This window comes from Ahaetulla prasina, chromosome 2, assembly GCF_028640845.1.
Source record: "Ahaetulla prasina isolate Xishuangbanna chromosome 2, ASM2864084v1, whole genome shotgun sequence".
NCBI lineage: Eukaryota > Metazoa > Chordata > Lepidosauria > Squamata > Colubridae > Ahaetulla > Ahaetulla prasina.
In genome coordinates this window covers 221491125-221505452 of record NC_080540.1, presented here as the reverse complement: position 1 = coordinate 221505452, position 14328 = coordinate 221491125, and the positions used below count along the sequence as shown (strand labels likewise).

The 14328-nt window shown below is 39.1% G+C and overlaps 1 protein-coding gene across 6 annotated transcripts in view; it reads right to left on the bottom strand.

Annotated features, from left to right (window-relative positions):
* The window catches only part of PSIP1 (PC4 and SRSF1 interacting protein 1), a 31975-nt gene extending 17647 nt beyond the window's left edge, over positions 1-14328 (bottom strand). Inside the window, exons 1-5 of one of the 6 annotated variants that reach the window (XM_058171437.1) lie at positions 14176-14328; positions 13454-13638; positions 10386-10462; positions 7803-7941; positions 5607-5729 (exon numbers count right to left, since the gene is read on the bottom strand). In XM_058171437.1, the coding sequence (XP_058027420.1) occupies positions 5607-5729; positions 7803-7941; positions 10386-10462; positions 13454-13525 (411 nt within the window). In that variant the 5' untranslated portion in view covers positions 13526-13638; positions 14176-14328. The other 5 variants (XM_058171436.1, XM_058171439.1, XM_058171438.1 and 2 more) reach the window with 5 other exon arrangements.

The window sequence follows — 14328 nt, the reverse complement described above, 5'->3', positions numbered from 1 at the left end:
GAAGGAACTACAGTGAGTTTGCATAAGCTAAGATAAAATGAAACAAGCAATATTAAAGTGTGGGTTTTTAGCTTCTATTTTGGTTTTAACTATTGCTGTTTGGAAACAAGATATAATTTATCATATTGTACAAATACAGTCACTACTTCAAACTGCAACATTCAGCCCTAACTTTCCCACAGCTGCAGCACTGATGATATAAGGTTACATTACAGGAAATGCTGGAGACAAGTTGAAGTGAACCTCCTGCTACTGACACAGCAGGTGCAGAGCTTTTAAAAACTTCAGATTAAAAAACTATGGAAAAAAAGCAACATGCTAATCTTATAATTACAGTATGCATATAATCCCATATTTTCAAGACTATCCCATAACAATATCCCACTAAAAAAACAGGCATTTCATTTTTTCCCTTTTCTAACACAATTTACAACTATCAAGTTTTCTTCCTACCCTTGCTTGGGGTTCAGTTCCAAATAAATGATTGAAGTCCTTTAAATAATCATGCCAACACTTTAGGCAAACGTAGAAAACTGGCCCAAATTTTGGAAAAAAATAAGATTCATGCAATTGCAGAGAAAAAAATTGCTGTTTGACAGCAGCGGTTGAGTTTCAACTGATTGTAATAAAAAGAGGTAAATTGAAAGGAGGATAGAGAAAGGGTTAATCCTGTTTAAAGATACACTCCTACATATTTTTTCCAACAAACAAGCTTAATATATTCAGTGAAGCAATGTTTAAGTGACAGATCACATCATCTGAAATTAATACTTCACTTTAATAACTCCATTTAAGGATTCTTACAACACAATGAGCATAAATGGTATATGCTACTTTTGTACAAGAGAAAGATATAAAATGTGCTTACTAGATTATGGTTCAGTGAGCTGTTTGAACTCCCCAAATATATATTACGCTTGCATAAAAAAATAAAAGTTAAGAAATCCAAACTCTCACTCAGAACCTGTTAATAGTCCCTACTTATCTTTCACATCCTTTTTGAAGTTCAATTACTAGAACAGTACAAAACATTCCACCTATAGTTATGTTGAACATTTATATTACTTTTATATAGTCTAGCAGTATTGACATTTGCATTTTCCTACAATTATTTCTAGTGTGAATTTGTCTTTAGCCCCTTCTCTTTTTTTTACAGGTGTGCATGGGGTGGTAATTTTCACTCAATTATTAACTCAAGTCTTTTTCCTGAACAGTCACCGGGGGATAGTTGTGATAAGGGACATAAAACTGGTGTGATTTGATCATTAGATCCTTACAAAGGTGTGATCAATGGTTAATAATTAAAGATAAATGTTCTAGTTTTCATTGTTAACAAAAGCTTCATCTCTTCAATATCTATATTTGCAGTATGCTGCTAAAAAAAGGCTTCTACTGTTTAGTTTTAAGCCTGTAGGCTATATTTCACAGATCGCAGGGCTGATACAGCCACTTCCCTATAAGGAATATAAAGAGGATTCAAGCAGTGTTTATGTAATCCACAGTAAAAGCAACAATATCAGTGTTCATTCTGCTCTCAATGTATATGAAGATAAGGCTAATTTAAAGAAAAGCAAATAGTCCAGCTCTTCACTAGATATTCATTTTATTTCTTACAAGCAAATTAAGCTATTCACAAATGAACAATTGTCAAATGAACAGTCTTAATACTGTTGTTCTGTACTCCAAGTACTTATCATTTTTTCCTTTTAGTCAACTACAGTCATGGCCGAAATTGTTGGCACCCCAGAAATTTTTCCAGAAAATCAAGTATTTCTCACAGAAAAGTATTGCATTCATTTACACACGTTTTGCTATACACATGTTTATTCCCTTTGTGTGTATTGGAACAAAACAAAAAAAGGCAGGGAAAAAAGCAAATTGGACATAATGTCACACAAAATTCCAAAAATGGGCTGGACAAAATTATTGGCACCCTTAACTTAATATTTGGTTGCACACCCTTTGGAAAAAATAACTGAAATCAGTCACTCCTATAGCCATCAATAAGCTTCTTACACCACTCACCAGGAATTTTGGACCACTCTTCCTTTGCAAACTGCTCCAAGTCTCTCTTATTGGAAGGGCGCCTTTTCCCAACAGCAATTTTAAGATCTCTCCACAGGTGTTCAATGGGATTTAGATCTGGACTCATTGCTGGCCACTTCAGAACTCTCCAGTGCTTTGTTGCCATCCATTTCTGGGTGCTTTTTGATGTATGTTTGGGGTCATTGTCCTGCTGGAAGACCCAAGATCTCGGATGCAAACCCAGCTTTCTGACACTGGGCTCTATAGTGCGACCCAAAATCTTTTGGTAATCCTCAGATTTCATGATGCCTTGCACACAGTCAAGGCACCCAGTGCCAGAGGCAGCAAAACAACCCTAAAACATCATTGAACCTCCACCATATTTCACTGTAGGTACTGTGTTCTTTTCTTCGTAGGCCTCATTCCGTTTTCGGGAAACAGTAGAATGATGTGCTTTACCAAAAAGCTCTATCTTGGTCTCATCTGTCCACAAGACGTTTTCCCAGAAGGATTTTGGATTACTCAAGTACATTTTGGCAAACTGTAGTCTTGCTTTTTTATGTTTCTGTGTCAGCAGTGGGGTCCTCCTGGGTCTCCTGCCATAGCGTTTCATTTCATTTGAATGTCGACAGATAGTTCGTGCTGACACTGATGCTCCCTGAGCCTGTAGGAAAGCTTGAATTTCTTTGGAACTTGTTTGGGGCTGCTTATCCATCATCCGGACTATTCTGCGTTGCAACCTTTAATCAATTTTTCTCTTTCGTCCACGCCCAGGGAGATTAGTTACAGTGCCATGGGTTGCAAACTTCTTGATAATGTTGCGCACTGTGAACAAAGGCAAATCTAGATCTCTGGAGCTGGGACTTGTAACCTTGAGATTGTTGATATTTTTCTACAGTTTTGGTTCTCAAGTCCTCAGACAGTTCTCTTCTCCTTTTTCTGCTGTCCATGCTTAGTGTGCCACACATAGACACACAATGCAAAGACTAAGTTAATTTCTCTCCTTTTTATCTGCTTTCAGGTGTGATTTTTATATTGCCCACACCTGTTACTTGCTCCAGGTGAGTTTAAAGGAGCATTACATGCTTGAAACAATCTTATTTATCCACAATTTTGAAAAGGTGCCAATAATTTTGTCCAGCCCATTTTTGGAGTTTTGTGTGACTTTTATGTCCAATTTTGCTTTTTTTTCCTGCCTTTTTTGTTTTGTTCCAATACACATAAAGGGAATAAACATGTGTATAGCAAAACATGTGTTACTGCAATACTTTTCTGTGAGAAATACTTGACTTTCTGGAAAAATTTCTGGGGTGCCAACAATTTTGGCCATGACTGTATAGACTAAGATGCCGATATTTATTTGAGAGTAAATCTTACTGAATTCAATGAAAGTTAATTATTTGATAGAACGGAAACTCTGAAATCCTGAGTTTTCTTCTTTGATTGCTTTCCCACTTCTGTTCCTTTACTCAATTTTAGCCTTCTTGTCCAAAATTTTTGTAATTTTTCCCTCTACTGTATTTCACACTGCTGTCTTCAGTCCATTTCTCGTTTGGAAAATCCCTTTTGGAATTTTATGTGTCTTCATTCTTCAGTTTGATTAGCCACTGATGAGAATGCTGAGGGCTCTACTATACCTATTAAACTGCATTGTGCATTTGTACTTATTAAACAGTTGTATCTATATCCAAGCATATTTTTATGTTCTTGTGAGTTACAATCTTTGATATGGCCGCAGTCCAGCATGCAGTTAACTCAGATCTTGTTTTGGTGTATCTTGTCTATTCTTGTTCACAAAATCTGACATAGAAGCCTAGGAATCAGTTGACAGAGTTGAGCAGGTTCTGAAGACTTCCCTTGTTCACCAAGGAAAACCCCCTTTAATTATTTATTTTTTTAAAAAACCTCTAGGGAGTGTAAAACAGTAATATAGTCAAAGATCGCAGGATATGCCTCAGCTGCCCCTTGAAGGAGTTCTTCAAGGTTTAGTGGACATACTTCACAACAATTGGAAATGCAACCTTTTGAAACTGTATAGTTGTGTCAAAGCCAAATCTGTCAATCCCCTTAGGTTCAGAACTACCCCATCTCTTGGTTATAAGGAACAGATATAAGAGGAACTCAAAGAAGATTGTGAAGAGAACAGGTATTGTAAGAGGCATGGGCAGCCAACTGGTCAAAAGAGAGCTACCATGCAACTGGTAGGGAAAATCAGGAAACAAGCAGAGAGAACATAAATAATACTGTGCTATACCCACTAAAAAGAACTTTCCACAGTGAGATCTAGGGGCACTTGTGAAATTCCCCCAGGTCTAGGTTGAATCAAACTATAAAGCTCCATATGATCCATAAACTCAGGTGGTGAAAAGATTGGCTATCTATCATAGTACTTCTGTAGATGTGGAAAGTCGAGTGGTAGGAGAAAAAAAAAGTAGTAAAACACATTTGTATTAATTCTTCCAAAATCCCTGCTAACAAGCTCCTAGTGTTCCAAAACTATTGTAAAGATCCTCCAATCTCTGTTAAAAAGTACATTTTAGGGCTTATTTCCTTTTGATGTGCATATGTTTATTTCTTGTCTTCTTTTTTTTGTTGCCTCGGGTTCTATTATAAATTCCTTCCTTTACTGGATATACTTGACTGCAAGCTGTAAACCTATTAAGCCATAAGACGATCCATTCACATTTCTTCACTTAACCTTTTACTTAGTGTGTATTTTCAGTATCTGGCTGCATTTATATATACTGTATAGCCATCTTGCATTAAAAATGTTTTTTTAAATCAAACTTAAAGCACCTTCATTGTGTGCTTATTTGATTTGTTTTTCAGCAAACCTGAAAGCAGTATAAAGCAGTATAAAGATTCCCCTCGCACATAGGTGCTAGTTGTTGCCGACTCTAGGGAGCGGTGCTCATCTCCATTTCAAAGCCAAAGAGCCAGCGCTGTCCGAAGATGTCTCCGTGGTCATGTGGCTAGCATGACTCAACGCCAAAGGCGCACGGAACACTGCTACCTTCCCACCAAAGGTGGTCCCTATTTTTTCTACTTGCATTTTTACATGCTTTCGAAACTGGTAGGTTGGCAGAAGCTGGGACTAGTAACGGGAGCTCACCCCGTTACATGGCAGCACTAGAGATTCGAACCGCTGAACTTTCGATCGACAAGCTCAGCTGTCTTAGCCCCTGAGCCACCGCGTCCCTTTGAAAGCAGTATACAAGGCTTCAAATTAAAATTGAATGCTTCAGAACATAAACAGCACCTGTCTGTATCTCATTACAGTCACCATGTCTCTTTTTCAAACTAGGGAGCTATTGTAGGAAGGTGTTGGCTGCAGACACAAGACTGTGTCTGTGGAGATTCTCAGTCATCCAGGTCATGGTTGTCGCAAAGGTGTTTATTTTTCCCCCCAAGAGGCAACTGGATTTTTTGAGGAAGCTTCTTAGATGAGAAGTGAAATGTTTTCAAAGAAAATCCAGAAAATCCAGTTGCCTCTGTGAAAAAGCACCTTTGGGACAACCATGACCTGGATGATTGAAAATCTCCATAGACATTCAGCTAAATAAAACTTTAAAATCACTTACTTTAATAAGAGCTGTTAATTTTCTTCGCTTGGGACCCACTTTTTGTTCATTTTCTTCTGAAGTGTCTATGCTTTCTTCTTGATCCGTTTCTTTAATAACTGTAGTGTTAACTGATGGCTGAGACTGAAAAAATGCCAATATGTAAGTAACTGAGCAATTGATACAGGGAAAAAAGTGCAACAATATTTTCCATTCTAGTCAGTTAAAAGAATTTTCATATAAACATTTTATATTGCCTACCATCTATCTCAGGGGTGTCAAACTGGATTTCATTGAGGGCCGCATCAGTGTTGACCTCAGGAAAGCTAGGAGGGCATGGCCAGCTCAATGTCACTCATGTCGGGGGTGCCTGTGGTGGCCTGAGTGCTCTGCCAGCAAAAATTGGCTCCCGAGCTCTGTTTTCGGCTATGAAGCATCCTGCAACGCTCTGCCAGCAAGAACAGTGCTTGCAAGCTCTGTTTTCACTGGCAGAGGCACCATAGGCCAGTCCTTCACTGTTTCCAGGGTGGCCCCATAGGCCAGATCTAAGCACAGTGGCAGGTTGCCCCCAGTTCGGACTGGTTCTTGTGAACCAGTAGTAAAACTGGGGGTAGGCTCCACCCACCGACCCTGGCATCATCAGGAAGCGTGCATGATCCCGCTGCAAACCGGTAGTAAAGGTAAGTAGAACCCACCCCTGTCCTGTGGGCCAGATCCAGCCCACGGGCCTTGAGTTTGACACCCCTGATCTATCTGATTTCAGGGCAATGTATGGTAAACAGAAACATCCAATTCTAGTTAATTTAAACGTAATGCAATCCAAGATGTCAATGTGTACTAGTCATTTCATTGTTCACTATGTTAAGGTTTCCCATGTTCATACTTTTTAATATCCTCAGCTCTTAGTAGCATGTTGAGTAGTATCTAATACAAGGTCTCCATACTATCTGTCAGTCATTTTACACTATCCTTACAGTTTTATTGGTAAAATTAAATGAGTGATTTTTCAATTACCGTCTCCATACAGGTGAAGGTTGCCTTAAAAATTGTCAGTAACATGATCAATTGCTTCCAGCATCTTCCTATACCATTTTTACCAATACAGGTGCCCGCCTGCTTTAGCTGGCTAGGTAATATGATCATCAAGCCTTGGATGACTCAGTTGGGAGCCTACACTGTTGATGGTGGTTAATGTGCTGGCCTAAAAACCAGGAGATTGTGAGTTCTAAAACTCCTGCCTTAAGCACAAAAGTCAGCTGGGACTTTTGGCCAGTCACTCTCTCAGCCCAATCAGGGTTGTTGTGTGGAAAATAGGAGGAAGAAGTATTATGAATGTTTACTGCTTTGAGTTACTTATAAAGTTACAAAAGAGAGATAAAAAAATCTAGTAAATAAACGAACAAACAATAAACTTCCTTCTCTTCAGTCATCCCTCTTAGGAACACCTTACCATAATGAGGGTGATATAACAGCAACCCATTACAATATTTACATATAGCTATTCAGTAAGTAACAGTGAACTAAGTTTAATTAGGTAATACTAAATGAATTAATTACCCCTGAGTGGCATTTTAACAATTGCTCCCTGAAAATAATTAAATTGTTATTTTTAAAAACCGTTGCATCAGAAAAAAAAACTAATATTTTCAGGCTTGCAGGGTAAATGTTAAGTTCAATGAAACATAGAATTCAATTAATTTTAATGACTATTGTACTATGGAAATTACTGGCATATCAATGGTATGACATACATTATACTTTTAATAGTAGAATAGATGGAATCAAGCTTCTCTATCACTCTTTGTGCTACTTTGGTTTCTAAATGAGAAGATCCACAAAGAGCAGAACATTCCTTCTCTCAAGAATAAGCAGAAACTTCTAATATCTGGGAACAAATACTTATGCTTATGTGAGATGTCAATCATCCCACATAGTACACAGGTGTTGGAAGTCCTTTCTAACTATTGTTTCCTATTGTTAATTGGAAAACGGTAATAATGGATATTACAGAACTGGCTTTTGACTATATAATGGGTGGCTCTTGTGATCTACTCTGGTAAACTTGGTCTATTCAACTACAATGAGAATGTTTTGAGATTTACTTCTTCTATAAGCTAGCCAATGATTTGGATTATAGCACATATAGAAAGGTAGATATTCAGAAAAAAATATTGAGATACAAATTATTAATAGAAATCAAATTATAAGGTAACTTACCGGCTGACTGGAAAATTTAACTTTGGGATTATTCTCAATTTCCCACAATCCTTCATTAAAGCCCTTTCTTTTATTTAGCTTGCCATATTTGTCTTTATTTTCAGTATAGGGAAATATATCTTTTGGTCCCAAAAATGCACTACAAAGAAAATAATGGGAAAAAATCTCCTTAAGAGTATAATATTTACTCTTTACTAAAACTGTTTACAATATTTTTAAATGCTAGGATTTTACGCCACTTTGGACAGGAATAAGTACTTTTGATAAATCTAGCATACTGTCTTCTTACTAAATAATGAGCCATGCAATATTTACTGCTACACAATGAAAAACTAGAAAAGAACAAGCAAGATGCGAAGTTTATATTTGATACCAGTTTATCCAATAACATTATGCTAGCGCAACATTGTTGCAGTGACAACCAAAAAGAAAGAACTGTATAATACAAAATAGCTATGCTATAAAACCTTTTGACACTACTTTATTAGCTGCAGTGACTAAAACCACCTTTGATTCTGTAGGTTTCAACACTGCTGCTACATACAAATTATGTCTCAAAAGACGAAGTCTTTGTCTTTTGAGAAAGACTGCAACAAAAACCTTACCTTTTTTCTCATTATCCGCACAGGCAGTCAGTACCCCTCATATTGCTGTTTTCAATCCTGACATTTATTGCATTTATTTTTACAATTGTTTATAACGTGCCCTAATCAGAAGATTCTGAGCAAGTCACAAAATATTAAAACAGTGGTGTCAAACTCAATTTCATTGAAGGCCGCATCAATATTGTGTTTGACCTTGGGGAGGCCAGGTGGACATGGCCAGGGTGGATATAGCCAGCCCAATGTCACTCGAGGCTCTGTTTTCATTCACAATGGACATCCTGGGCTCTGTTTTCGGTCACAACTGCCTCCTGCAGCTCTCTGCCAGTGAAAATTGAGCTGGGGAGGGGCACAGCCCTCCTGGGCTCTTTTCTGGGCTGCGACGGCCTCCTGAAACCCTCCATTACGCAGTTTCCCCAAGCTCCAATTTAGCTGGCAGAGGGTTGCAGGAGGGTGTCGCACCCAAAACAGAGCCTGGGAAGGCTGCATGTGGCCCTCCGAGCTCCCTTTTGGTTTACAGAGGCACCATGGGCCGGTCCTTCACTGTTTTCAAGGCAGGCCCATGGGCCAGATCTAAGCACCCCCGTGGGCCGGATCTGGCCCCCAGGCCTTGAGTTTGACACTCCTGTATTAAAATATTAAAAAGCAATAATAAATCAATCTTTCCAAACACCCCATCCCTTATGGATATTAGTGACAGTGGAAGCTAAATCCTCAGAAAATAAAAGTATTTTAGTCATTTTCTAAATAAGGTGAGGGAGCCTTACAAACTTCTGGTAGAAAAGTTTCAAAGTCTAGAAGCTACTTAGAGAAGGCCTACTGTGACATTCATGGCCCTGAAAGATGTTTTCACCAGGTAGGCAGATTCCGTTGTGGCAAGTTATTGTTCCTAGGGCAACCTTGTCCAGGTCCAGGTAGTCCTCAAATTAAAACCACAACAGGGACCAGAATCTTGCTTATTTAGCAAAGCAGTTATTAGGAAAGATGGCAAGTGACTGCTTTACTCAATGACATTGAATGAATAGATTCTACAGAATGAACTGTATCTATTTGGAAGTACAAAACATATCCTGACAGCTTAATTCAGAATGATTCTCATAAAGGCTACTATATTTTTTCTTCCTTTTTCATGCATATTAAGTTAGCCCTTCTTTCTTTTAACTCTTTTTGATTTGGTCTTACATTTCTGACCTTCTAATAAAGAAGTATCTAGATAACCATTTGTTTTAATAGAACGCAGGCAATGTACTGTTTCATTACAATAGTTAGTTTTACAGGTAGTTCTGGGCAATTTTATGTCATAAAATTGAGACATCTATGTGACTGGATCCAAGTTTATAATGATTGCTAAGTGAATCATGATGATTTAAGCCTGAACTTATTCTCCTAAATGGGTGTTTTTTGCTCAAAACTGGCAAAAAAGTCACAAAATGAGGTCATGTGACTGTGGATGCTGCAACCAGTTATAAATGTGAGCTAGTTATAGTGCCTGAAATGTGGTCATGTGATCACTGGCATGGGGTGGTGCCATATTTTATCACACCCAGAAATGTTGGTAAGCTGAGGACTATCTCTAATACTTATGGCAGACATAAATCGGTGCTGATGCTAAAGTTATATCTGTCTAATTCTAAGTACTTGGAGGCATGGTAGAAAACAAGAATAAAATCATCAACTTCTAAATGAAAACCAAAAGAAAGCCAGCCTGTAAGCAAAGAATGAACAAATTCTCTTGTTAGATAAATATTAACAAAAGAAATACATTCTTGCATTTTAAAGCTGTACTGTTTATACAACATCAAGCTATAAGAATTGTAATAATCTGATATTGTACTTAGGGATATTATCTGCCTATTTATCTTATTTCAGTTTTAGAAGAAAAGGCTGGGTGACAACATTTGCAGACATTAAAAAGAAATAATAAAATATTAGGGATTATTTGCCCTATTGTCTAATATAACTTTGCCCCCAAAAGACTTACGTTTCATGAGTGCCAAAAAAGAATATAGGCATTTTATTTGTCGGTGGTTTGACGGCTCCATCAGGAACTTCATCAACCTACAGCAACAAACAACAGCTAAATAAAAAGATAAGTCTAATCTAAACATTTATAGGTAACCAATGATTTTTTTAAAAAGCAATGTATTAAATGCAACCATAAAATTTCTGTGTTCTTCATGAAAACTATAGTTTGTTTCCATCCAAGACTGAAAGACGCGATTCCTCTAAGATTTACTTTATTGAGATAGTTCCTTTTAATAGTGGCATGCTTGGGACAATGAATGAATGGTACACAATATCGCTTAATAGAGATTAATCTAAATATATTCCTGGCAAAAGCTTAAGCAACAGCAGCATCTGAACATGGGAAATATAGATTTGTATATTTGTACACTCATTCTGTCACTTGAACGCAACAGCATCCTATTTGTGTCTATGCTAATATTTATGGAATATTTTCAGATTCTGACTTAGGCTCTCCATCTTGCTCAGAGTCACTCTGGATAACGAAATGGAAGGCATATAAATTTAATAAATAAATCTAGGTCAAGGCAGATGAAAAATTAGTTGGTTTATACAGTTTGCTTGATTTGGGCTTAGTTTAATCTATGTACCCAAGTTTACTGTCCTTTAGAAGAATTCTACTGGCAACTGACAATACAGGAAAGCCGATTTATTTTAATGAAGTCTCCCTCAAGTCAAGCTCAACTCCTAGTTCCTGTCTCAGAATATATGTTATTTATATTTATTTTTCTTTATACAACAATGCATACTGGCTTGCTACTATCACTTTTGTGGATTTTTTTTAAAGTGTCTTGCTATTTCCTGGTAGTCTTCCATTCAATGGTACCCAAATCCAATTCTGCTTAGCTTTTGGAGATCAACCGGGATTGGAGAGATACTATTTATTTTGACTTTTATTTTCAATATGGTAAGGGACCATATGGTAAGGGACCATTCAGTGTCAAGATAATAGAAGGCTGCATGGTATAGTTGCTTATACTATCAACTATAAACAAAGAAAGTTTAAAGGGAATGTCCAATATACAAATGTTCAATTAGATTTTATCCAGAATGGTTATTCTATTTATTTAAACATGAAAAAGAATCACTGCTATTGTCAACTAACATAGCAAATTGAGATCACTGTTTTTTCTATATGTTCAAGCTTCTCACTGAATTTGATACTCATTAGTTTTTCTGTATTAGAACCATTTAATTCTACATTTATATTTTATTCTATTTAGATATATACCTCATTAATCAACAAGAGTTAATCACACATCAGATATGAGCTTCTGAATGCTCATAGCACTAAGTGGTGTGAATCTTTGAGTGCTAAAACTTTTTTGATTGCTTGTATTTTAAAAAAATGATGTAATTGTTAAGGATGTGGTACCCTTTGCAATCCAATGGGTGCTTTGAAGTGGATATAGGCATGCATACTATAACTGTCAGTGTCTCCTTAAATAAGGTGCATCTTGTAGAATTTCCTGATAGCTGCCAATCACAGAAAAATACATTATTTGAGCTAAGAAAGGGCCCACAAGATATTTTGGAGCAGGTAGTGGTCTATGCCTTAAGCCAATGCATATTATTCCTAGGATCATGCAACTGTATAATCCCTGATAACATGGCTTCATTTGGTGAACTGAGGAATGCTATCTCCAAACATTTTGGTTTCTAATTAAAAGTGCAGTACATCTATGATAAGCAACCTTCTGGAATACAGAGATTCATATAAAAAAGGAAAATAATCCAAACACAAACCTCTCTGTCTCTATTTACTCATTAATGTAATAGTCCCTTAACTTATTGAATAAACAGATCATAATCCAATTACGATCATTTATATTTGTCCGATGTAAACTGTTTAGAAAGTGTAGTTTGGCATTAAAATGAAAAAATAGAAGCTAATAAATTTTACCAACTGCCAAAAAAGGGGAAATCCAGAAACTACGGGTTCTAATCTAAATTTTACAGATTTTACTCCATACTACAAAGCTATTTACTTTCTACTATATTTGCTATTCATTTAACAGCAAATATTTAACTTTACTAAACACTTTTGGGCATACAATTTCTGCACTGCATTCAGTAGCACTAGTAAATCATCCAATATTTTAAAGCTAACAGTGGTAAAATTATACATTTAAGAGTCCTTTAAAACAGACTCGTTTTAATTAATTTTTAAAGGCTTTTTCTTCAAGCAGGTTCACAAGTTACAATCCATCTGATTTGGACAAAGTCAAGGTTAGATCCCTAGTGCTGAAACTGTAGTAACACAACATTCTAACTCATCAATATATTGAAATGTCGGAGTCCGCACATCTTTCTAAGCAATAAAACTCAATCTGCTGAAGGTGCTGAACTGAATCCAAAAGTAGCCTGCCACTTTTAGAGTACTGAATCGCCTGTATGTACCGGAAGGAGTATATCAGAATAACAAGAGTTTGAAGGGACCTTGTAGGTCATCTAGTCCAACCCTCTCCACACAAGCAGAAATCCCCTACACCATTTCTGACAATCTCTTCTTGAAAGCTTCCAGTGATAAAGGTCCCACAACTTCTGAAGGCAAGCTGCTCCATGGGTTGATTGTTCTCACTGTCAGAAAATTTCTCCTAATTTCTAGGGTGAATCTCTCCTTGATCAATTTTCATCCATTATTCCTTGTCTGGCCTTCAAGTGCTTTGGAAAATAGGTTGTGTAGATTACAATCCCATCAAAACAAGGCGGCTAAAAAATCCCAGCATGTGGGGTATCTGTAATGCGACTTCTGCCAAAACAAACAAGGCCAAGGTGATCCATTAAGTTCAAAGGGAGATTCAAAGGCCTGCCAGGGACCCCTGAGCTTGCCGACCAAAAAAGTTCGACGGTTCGAATCCCTAATATAGGTCTCCTGCGTGAGCAGGGGGTTGGACTAGATGACCTCCAACTCTGTTACTGTTACCCTCAGAGCAAAGGGTCGAGCAGCCAAGGTCCAGAAGCCTCCGGAGCCTGGAACCGGGAAAACGGCGGGAGGCGAAAGGAAAGGAAGGGGGGGCTTACCCGGGCTGGCCAATGGGGATAGCCTTTCATTTTGGCGAAGATCAGGTCTCCCGGTTTGAAATCGCGGCTCATGCTGCTCCTTCTCGCTGTGCCGGGCGGGGGATCGGGGGAGAGGCGAGTCAAGGCTGCGGAGGGAGCCGAGCAGGGCTGCTGCAGGCGAGCGCCGTCCTCAAACACATAAGCCACTGTTCCGCGGGCGGAGCGAGGGAAGGAGAAGGAAAGGCGGTAGGGAAGAGGCTGAGGGGAGCGCACGGCTGTAAAGCCCACCGGTCCCCTTCACCCGTTTCCCCCGACGGGCCGGGGGGGTAGGGGGTCAGGTTGCGCCGCAGAAACCGCCCAACCCGCCCTTCTCCCGGCAGCGGTTCCCGCTAACCCAAGCCTTCATCTTTCCCGTTTTGGCGGGAAGAAAAGTCCCCCATCATCAGGAGAGAGAGAGAAAGAAAGGAAGGGCAGCCACCCTCTTTCTCCCTGCCGCCGCCGGAGCTCGACCATCCCCGAATCCCGCTTACCTGACCCGCGCGCACGCGCGCCGAACCCTTCTCCCCACCCCCACACCGCCAACCTCCTACCCCGCCGCGGCTATCCCGTTGCTCTACCTTCCCCCTCCCCCCGCAACAGCCAAACCTCGGCCGCCGCGAGCTCGAGGGCGCGCACCCGCCGCTCCTCGCGCCAGCCGCCTCGAAGGCTAGCTCAGGCTCGGCACGCACCAAAACACTGCTTACAAAACACGGGGGTGGTGAGCGGGGGAAAGCCCGGTGGGAGAAGCTGCGAGTACAGTTCTCTGGCCTGTCTTGGTTGTCTGACTGGGCAGGGGATGAGCGGTGTATTGAAGTCGAGAGAGAGTGGGGGAAAGGTCCAAGAGCCGGCCCAAGAAC